Genomic DNA, 8949 nt, shown 5'->3' with positions numbered 1-8949 from the left:
AGTGTTTGCAGGATTGTCCGCAGTTCGGTTTTCGCTAGGACAATCGAGTTTTCGAATCTGAGTGGGCGATCCCTTGATAACTCCGCCGGAGAACCGAAACCTACAGGGTTCAAATGGGCACTCTCTCCAGACTGAGAAAGGCTCCCACATTCCTGACTCTCCCACGCTCAGCACCTCTGACCAACCCTTCACACCTCTCGGCTCCTGGACCCACTTTTGGGCTTTCGGGGACGCTTCTTGGCTACTGATTGGCTGCGCTTAACAACAATGGGCGGGACGCGGCTCCGGATTGGACGTCAGAGCCCCTGCTCCTCCCCTCGCTCTCGTCCCCCAAGTAGCGCCCCAAGAGAGAGGTGCGGGATCCAGATTCCAGCCAGGGCCTGGGCGGTGCGGAGTGCACCGCCGCGAGAGGTGCCTGCCACTAAGAGCCAGGACCTGCGGGGGCGGGGCGCCCTGGGCACCAGGGATTGGCGTGCCCGCAGCCTTCTCCCGTCGTGCACCGGGGCGCCGGCCGCTCACCCGGAAGGAGAAGCCGGGACTCTTACTATATGGTGGGGCGCTGGCGGTGTCGTTGTGGGGAGTGGGCGCTGCTCTCAGGTGAGGGGGCGTGGAAGGAGTCGCGGGGAGTGGGTGCTATTCTCTGGTAAGGGCCATGGGTTTGAGCGTCAGCAGTGGTGCTTGAGGTGGGGACCTTGCTGGACATCCTAGGAAAGGAGCAGCCTCACTCCCGGGATGAAGACGGGTGCTTGGTCCGGATCCAAGGAAGGAAACCTGGCTTTCCATTTATTTTTATAAAATATATAAAGCATCTTTCCTTCCCACTCCCCAAGCTTATTAGGCAGAGGGGAATAAGGACCACGTCGTCCTTTGGCTCCTCATTCGTAAGGAATACAGGAGTTTGCTACGTTGACCCAAACACTGGGACTAGGAGTAATGGCAAGTATTCTTCGGGGACACAGGAGGCTCTTGCGCTAGATTGTGGTTGCCTTTGTTACTTAGCTGCAAGTAGAAGGAGTGGCAAGTTACAGATGAACAAAACGATGGAGCAGAGCTGCTTGGCTGAGAACGGGCTGATGTTGGTCAGACCTGGGGGAGCTACTTTTGCTACTTGTGGGTGTTTCAGAAGGAGAGCTTTTTGAGTTGCTATACGGCACCAAGGCTGAAGAATGAGCAAGAAGGGATGGGAGTCTCGGCGGCTTATATACTTTTATCACCGGATTTGTTTTTTTAACATGTCTCCTGAAGTTTTAGAAAGTATTGAAGTATTAGTTTAAATGGAAGTGAAAATTGTGGAGCTAAAGCCTTGACTTCCTGCCTGGAATTGTTTAGACACTGGAAAGCCTTACAGGCTACTTTATAAATAACAAACAACTGGATTTCCCCCAGAGATACTGGTGCTGGTACGGGTGGAGAAAATAAACTTCAGACGCGATTGAAAGGGCCCAGGAAATGTAGTTAGCGCTGCATAAGTAGCTGAGAGGGCCACTGATTCTATCCTTAGTTGGGTGACACAGGGATCCATCTCCCAGATCATAGAGCTAAAATTAAGAACTTCCTCTTTTCCCTCCAAGGGCAGAAATGCTTCATTTCCTCCTGAGGAGTGGCATCTACAGGGAGGAAGCTGATGGAGAATAGTAGTTGCTAGAAATTATTACTTGAAGTCTAGGTTTTTGTGTTTGTCCAGTGTTTTTAAGGAAAGTGACATTGGAAGCTTTCTAAGTGCCCTTTACTCTTAGGATTAAGTGTATAGCATTTTTTTTTAAAGCCAGTTTATAGCTGTTTGTTTCTAAGTGGTGTGAGTTCCAAAAGAAAGGAGAGACATTTGCTCTCAGAGCCTTTGGCTCACTCTTCTTGAGCCTGAGAGTGATGACCATTTAGTTACTGAATTATGGTCCTGAATTTGGCAAACTTTTCAAGGCCCTGGAGATTCATGAGCTTCACTTAGTGTGTGGATTTCCTTATCGTCATCTTTCCTGCTCTTAATTTTGTGGAAAGACACTTCAGTGTATTTAACTCTGCTCCTGTGCTGGGAATATACCAAATGGCCTGAAATGAGAAGAGAAAAAAAAATTTTTGTTTTAATCTGAGGAGATTAATTGTTCACACTGAGTCTACCTGCTCTCTCTGGTTACAGCCATTAGACTGCTTACATCCAGGGTGTTATACATCAGTTGTTATGGAATTGGGATTTCCCACCTTTCAGTTCAGGGTCCCTTCAGGTTAGTGACTGCATCAGATGAAAAGTCAGAATGTCAGCAAGTATACTATTTAATATGGCGCTGCAATCACAGCATTTCCAGTTTGCTGGGCTGTGTAGCCCAGATTTGTCCTATATCATGCAGCTTCATCTCTGCATGCAGTGTCTGTGTGTGGAGAGACCTTCTGGTATTCTAGAAAAGATTGGGAAAGCTGTGTGCCCTGCTAATTTTGTGGTGTACACGAGTTCCTCCCTTCCTGAAATGTTAGCTTTGTGTTAGCACAACATAAAGTAGAAGGAAACTCATTACATGCTCTTCTAATGGTAAGGCAGAACTAATAAGAGAATGTGTTTAAAATTAATTGTGGGACTGTAAAAATGAGTGGGTGTGTGAATGGGCATGGGGGGAGGACCGGGAGAGCTTAGAGATAGTCTCATTTTCCCAGGAGCCAGCCTGGATCATTTGTTGGCAGTACATATTGGCTGAAGTCAGTTTTCATTTCAAGGTAAATTGGAAAGGGAAATTAAACCTTATTGTTCCGCTCTTAAGAGAGGAGAAGGGGGTGGAGGCAGCAGCCAGAGTGGATGCCGTTGAAGTGGTTCTAGGAGTAACAAGATTAGTGCTGTATTTTAACAGAAGGTGACATCATGGGCCCCTTTGGACTTGAGTAACCCTGTACCTCAGCCTTCATGGTCCCCTTGTTGGAGTGGGCGATGTTGCTGCGCATGTAAACTGCCACATTGGGGGAAATCAGTGGCTTAGGCTTTAATGAATCTTTGCAAAGGAGCGGAAAACATCCTGAGTCGACCTGTGCAGCTCTGGGGTGCTTGGGCAGAGGTACAAACCGCATGTTGAGAGGAAATGATTAGAACCATTGGCTTGGGTTCTGGAAATGGAATTAGCTAAGAGAAGGTCACAACCGGGCAACCCGCTCAGGTGCCCCAGGAACTCTCCAACTCAGATCTGCCTCTGGGTCCTGTGTGTGCTTAGCAGACAAAGGGAGGCAGAAGCCTCAGCGTTTGTGGGGTTTTGGTTTTCTCTAGATAGCCAGGAGGGGGCGATGTTAGGCTCAGTTAGAGAGTTGTGCTGTGTGGGCCCAGCAGTTCTCAGGCAGAAAGGTTTTACAGCTCAGCCTGCCAGTTCTGGCCGCCTGAGGTGACATTGTTGACCTGAACGTGTTTTGGCTAGAGGTGGCCTGGTTCTGAGTCCCTGCCATGGTCTGAGAAGGGAGGTAAATCTCTCAGGGCTTTTAGCTTGGCCCCCTGCTCATGTGTGTGGGGGGGCTTCCCCAATAGCTCAGCAGGTAAAGAATCCTGCAACAGGAGATGCAGGAGACATGGGTTTGATCCCTGGGTTGGGAAGATCCCCTGGAGAGGGGAATGGCAACCTGCTCCAGTGTTCCTGCCTGGAAAACCCCAGGGACAGAGAAACCTAATGGGCTACAGTCCAAAGGGTTGCAGAGTCTGACATGACTGAGCGACTGTGTACGGTAGCTCATGTGGGGGGATTTTTTTGCTTCCTCTTAAATTTTACACAAGAACAAAAAAAGTTGCCTGGATTTCCCCAGGGGGGTCGATTAAAAATTTTTCAAGATTTTACCCTGGCAAAGAGAGGTGAGTGTAGATGCATACTAACAGAGATTGATCCTGTATCTCCTGTCTCTCATCAGATGTTTTCTTCCAATGGGCTTTTGGTGTAGGATGTTGGAGAACCAAGAGCAGGAGGTAAGCATGTGATTTCCAGGGAACATCTGGATGAAAGCTTGAGGGGCTTTGGGAGATCCAGATACTGCTTGGTGGTGGTGTTCTGACAGTAATACCTTAGTGGTTCTGATGTTCTCAAAGTCAAGCAAGAAGAGGGAAATCAGTAGTGAAGGCATGACTGAGAAATGAGGTTCCATTTTCACTAACTTTATTCATCAGAAGGTACTAGAATGTAAGCTTCATAAGTGCAAGGATTTTTGTCTCTTGTCCTTGTTCTGCCCCCAGTGCCTTAGCATGGTACCTGCCACATAGAGGGTGGTCAATAAATATTTGCTGAATTGAATGAATAAATGAACAAACGAGTGAAAGTTGGCATAGAGTGGAATACTCTGGCCGCCTGTGTGCTGGAACCACCTTACTTTGTGGCTGAGCTGAAGCTGAAGGAGCATTTCTTACCTCTAGGAGGTGATCACTGTGCGTGTTCAGGACCCCCGCGTGCAGAATGAGGGCTCCTGGAATTCTTATGTGGATTATAAGATATTCCTTCATGTAAGTGTATCCGACTTTGATATTGGGATCCATATACCTTTCAGGGCTGAGGGCCAGTCCTGAGGCAGAACCTGTTTATGGAGGTATTGACAGAAGAAAAGGAAGGAGGAGAGGAAAGAGAGCCTGGGGTCTGCCTGAGTTGTTTTCAGGCTGCTGGGTGGCACTGTGCTCTGCTTGGATCCCCTTGATTGGGACTGTGGCCTGGTGACTTGAGTCCTTGGTGAGAGGGATGATGGGGAGTTCGTGTGAACTTGGGCTTTTCCACCAAACCCTTTCACATGCTTTCTCCTGTAGACCAACAGCAAGGCCTTTACCGCCAAGACGTCCTGTGTGCGCCGCCGCTACCGGGAGTTTGTGTGGCTGAGAAAGCAGCTCCAGAGAAATGCAGGTTTAGTGTGAGTTCTCTTATTTCCTTCTTGGGTCCGAGACTGGCTTCTCAGGTTCTTCCTTGGCAACTGGAGTTTACAATGAAGAAAACTTGGCAGCATGCCAGGTACTAAGGTCATTGAGAAATGTGTTCTTAAATCATGTTTTCAAGTCAGTGAAAAAAAGTAATGACGGAGTTCTCATTTCTAATATTTTGACCTAACAAAGCCAAACAAATCTAAAGAACGATTTTCTTTTTTTATATGCATAGGGCTAAACAGAGGTACTGCTGGCTGTGTAAATGTGCTTCACTGGTTATCAGGAACTTTTTAGCACCTGAACTAATTTGACACATGGTGTTCCTGTCAGTTTGATATGTAAAAATAGTGATTTTTTTCCCCTTCTTCTTTTTTGTGTAGAGACCTTTATCCAGAGTTACGACAGACTGAGAGCCATAGGACAGGCACTATTGTTCACTCCTCACCTACAGACTGCAGATAAGCCCTAAAACTGGAGGCAGTTTATGACAGTGATTACAACACAGTATGGTTGCTGGGTGCTGTGGTGACTTTGTTGATGACCAAGCCAGTTAGTTAACATGTGGGATTGATGAGGCTATTGTCATGAGTCAGGCCCTCATAAGCCAATTGGAACTTCCTCTGAACAGATCCTGCATCCTCTAGTCTGGCCTGTTTTTTTTTTTTTTTTTGGCCTGTTGTTTTTAAAGCATGTGCCATGCTTCACAGGAGAGGCTAGGGAGGCTCGAAGAGTTTGTGGATGAGTTGTTGCAACTTGATTACTTTTAGAAAATTCCAAACATGTGATCTTCTGGGACTGGAGATGGTGGCCTTAATTTCCACACCCACACCCAGCATCCTCCATGTCTCCATGTCCACATTTCTTCCTTTTGAAATAGTAGTTGATGGTGGGAGTGGGTTTTGTAAACAATGTAGTCTAGCAGCATGGAGTGTGTAAGTCCTAGACTTGGTTCAGATACCAGCTCTGCTGCTTACTTACTAGCTGGGTGACATAGGGAAATTTACTTCTCTGATTCTATTTCCTTACCATTAAAATGGGTACGCTGACATCTTTCTCACAGGGTTTCGAGAAGGATAAATGAAGTAAGGTCTGTAAACGTTTAGCACAGTGCCTGACACCAGGCGTGCCATCAGTGTTAACCCTCTGCCCCTGCCCTCTTATCAAATGCTGTTTGTGTTGATTTGTGTCTCTTTTTAGGGGATTTCCTTGATCAGGGACTGGAGTGACTGGGATATTACTTATCTTGGGTATGTGTTACATTGTGTGATCCCACAGGCCTGTACCTGAACTTCCTGGGAAGTCAACCTTCTTTGGCAGCTCAGATGAGTTCATTGAGAAGCGACGACAAGGTCTGCAGCACTTTCTTGAAAAGTGAGTGGACTTGGCGGGCTGGCACTTGCCTCCTGGAGGGGATGGCAGGGGTGTGTGTGCTGTGCAGAATGGCCCCCAGGAGCACACAGGCATGTTTGTGTCAGATGCTTTTCTTGCACCCTTGTGCCTTCAGCACTCACTCAAGCCAGAAGGCCTTCAGAGGATGGGGCTGGGGACGGCTGCTATGAGGCGTGATGCTTTGTGTTGTTCTACCTGTGTTTGCCCCAGGGTCCTGCAGAGTGTGGTCCTCCTGTCAGACAGCCAGTTACATCTCTTCCTGCAAAGCCAGCTCTCAGTGCCTGAAATAGAAGCCTGTGTACAGGGCCGAAGCCCCATGTCTGTTTCTGATGCCATTCTTCGCTATGCTATGTCGAACTGTGGCTGGGCCCAGGAAGAGAGACGGGGCTCCTCTCACCTGGCTAAAGGAGACCAGCCTAAGAGGTAAATGAATGCTCTTTTCTGAGACATCAGTGGCTAGGATTACTGTAACCTGGGCCAGTGAGGTGTCCATCGGTAGAGAAAGTAAGGTCACGGCATTGGTGGCCTTTCAGGAGGGCCCCTGTCATCCCATGCATGAGGGCCTTGGGTCTGTGCTGACTCATCCCTGGGAGATGGCTCTCCTATTGCAACCTGGGGAGAAAGAAGAAAAGGCTCTCTTGTTTGTTTGGTTCTTTATCCTCTCCCCCAACCTCCGTTTTCCTTAGATACCAACTTTATTGAGATATATTCGTATACATAAAACTCACCCTTTGATGTACAATTCAGTAGTTTTTGTTTATTCATGAGGTCGAGCAGCCATCCGTCACCACAGTCAGTTTTAGAACATTTTCATCACCCCTAAAGAAACCTTGTACCTATTAGCAGCGACTCCCCACACTCCCCAACCCCAAACCCCAGCTCTTGGTAACCAGTGTCTGCTTCCTGTGTGTGTGTGTGGATTTGCCCATTCTGGACATGTCACACAGATGGAGTCATACATGTGGTCTTTGTGACAGACCTCTGCCACTGGCACCGTTTCCTGGTGCATCCGTGTTGCAGGGCATATCAACACTTGATTTCCTTTCTGTGGCCAAATACTACTTCCTTGTATGAATAGGCCTCCCTTGTTGTCCGTTCACTTGTGTTTGTCTGTTGATTTTTGTTCACCTGTTCATGCCCTCCTTTTCCCTTTCCCACTTTTTTCCAGTTGTTGCTTTCTCCCAAGACCCGGCAGGAGGAGCTCTCCCTCACCGCCTCCCGGGGAAGAAAAGGATCAGTTTGAGGTGTGGGCTCCTGTGATTGACTCTGAGGCTCCTCCCTTGGAGAGCCCCACTCTCCCACCCACCTCCTCTCCATCATGCTGTGGTTTTGCAAGACCTGATGAGGGGATCTCTGCTTCTCAGCCTGTGAGGAGAGTCCTGGGAGGGGACCATGCTGTGCCTTTGGACCCCGGTCAGTTGGAAACAGTTTTGGAAAAGTGAGCTCTGCTTGGAGCTCTGGGTTCTGCTCTGAGGTGGATGAAGGTGATGCGGGCAGCGAGACTTGCTCAGCTGGGGTTAGGCACAGGCTGGTGCGGGAGGCTGGGCAGCTTCCTGTTTTACCACCGCCTCTGCTCAAGATGGTTCTGCGGAGATTGGTCATAACTCTTCAGGCTTCTTCCATAGGGATAAGACACTGTGCAGATGTTTGTAAGTTAAGCACAAGACCCAGGAGTTGTTGGTTCTGAGCCAAACCCCATATTTACTCTCCTGGAAGCTGAATTTCTTTAGATGTTTGTTAATGGGCCCAGGAGCTCAAGTGACTGGTTGGGGACCATAGGCGTAGGCGGCAGATTTTAAGCTACCTTATCAGAGATTGCTCCAACAGAAATGCTTGTGTTTCTGTTGTGTCATTGTATTCCAACTGGCTATGTTTTTGCCAAAGCCCCTGGAGCACTGGTTTCTGGGAGGCTGGCCTCTTGCTACCTCCTTGCATGAACAGTGGGGGGTGTGGGGGTGTGAATATTTTTTCTCCCACCTCCTTTCTTTTCCTCCACTCATAACCACTGAATGGGATGGTGCTGTGACTCCTGTCACTGGGGTTTCCTGCACATCCTGGGACCTCGGCCTGGCTGTATGGGGCCTGAGACCTGTGAAATAGCTTGTGGCTGTCCACAGAAAAGAAAGGTTTGGTCACAGCCAAAGGACAGGGAACGGTTCAGGGGGCTTTGTGTTGGGAAAGATACCCTGGACTGTCCCTGCCTCTCTGGTTATAAAGCCGAGATGGACTGTCTTCTCTGCAGGGTTAGCTGAGCTCCTTTCTTGTTTGAATCCTTTTCTTCTCCCTTAGTAACAGCTCCCTTTCCCCAGGGCTTCAGCCACCTCGTGTCCCTCTGCTGTGTTGCAGGAGGCCGTCTGTTCAGTCCAGTGGGGTGCGGGGGCTTTGTTTCTGCCTGGAGAGAGGGCTCTGGGGATGGAGATGAGAAACAACACGCCTTCCTTCAGACAATGAGGCATCCTGCCCTCCTGCTGCCGTAATTCTCTCCTCTGAGAGCTGGAGCTGGGGGAGACGAGTGCCGCTGGCGTTCTGCTTATCTGCCCGGGCGTCTGTGTGTGGTTCTTCTCCATCTCGCCCGCCCCTCCCTCCCCTGGCCCCCGCACCCTGTCCGTCGGCTCGTCTACTACTCGCCTATGCTGTGGGACTGTCATGGCATTTAGTTCAGAGTTGCGGGGCTTTGGCCTGAAATAAAATTCAAGTATTTAAGA

The 8949-nt window shown here is 48.9% G+C and overlaps 1 protein-coding gene across 4 annotated transcripts; it reads left to right on the top strand.

Moving 5' to 3' along the window:
• The first annotated feature begins 336 nt into the window (after window positions 1-336).
• SNX11 (sorting nexin 11) lies at window positions 337-8949 on the top strand. Of its 4 annotated transcripts, none has more exons than XM_061143834.1 (8): window positions 337-597; window positions 3868-3922; window positions 4364-4450; window positions 4745-4845; window positions 6131-6226; window positions 6455-6667; window positions 7413-7488; window positions 8591-8949. In XM_061143834.1, exons 2-8 carry the CDS (start codon window positions 3881-3883, stop codon window positions 8693-8695), a joined length of 720 nt encoding a protein of 239 aa, XP_060999817.1. In that variant the 5' UTR covers window positions 337-597; window positions 3868-3880; the 3' UTR covers window positions 8696-8949. The 4 variants fall into 4 exon arrangements, with proteins under 4 accessions (XP_060999817.1, XP_060999815.1, XP_060999814.1 ...); XM_061143832.1 differs by adding an exon at window positions 2644-2703 and having other exon boundaries at window positions 7413-8949; XM_061143831.1 differs by having other exon boundaries at window positions 7413-8949.

This window comes from Dama dama, chromosome 5 (genome assembly GCF_033118175.1).
Source record: "Dama dama isolate Ldn47 chromosome 5, ASM3311817v1, whole genome shotgun sequence".
NCBI lineage: Eukaryota > Metazoa > Chordata > Mammalia > Artiodactyla > Cervidae > Dama > Dama dama.
The sequence above is the reverse complement of the archived record's forward strand: the minus strand, read 5'-3'. Positions and strand labels throughout refer to the sequence as shown.

Coding starts and splice junctions, on each gene's coding strand:
- SNX11 (XM_061143831.1), top strand. CDS start 3,881: ATGGGCTTTTGGTGTAGGATGTTGGAGAACCAAGAGCAGGAG. Junction 3,923..4,363: donor TGGAGAACCAAGAGCAGGAG/GTAAGCATGTGA, acceptor TCTTACCTCTAG/GAGGTGATCACTGTGCGTGT. Junction 4,846..6,130: donor CAGAGAAATGCAGGTTTAGT/GTGAGTTCTCTT, acceptor GTGATCCCACAG/GCCTGTACCTGAACTTCCTG.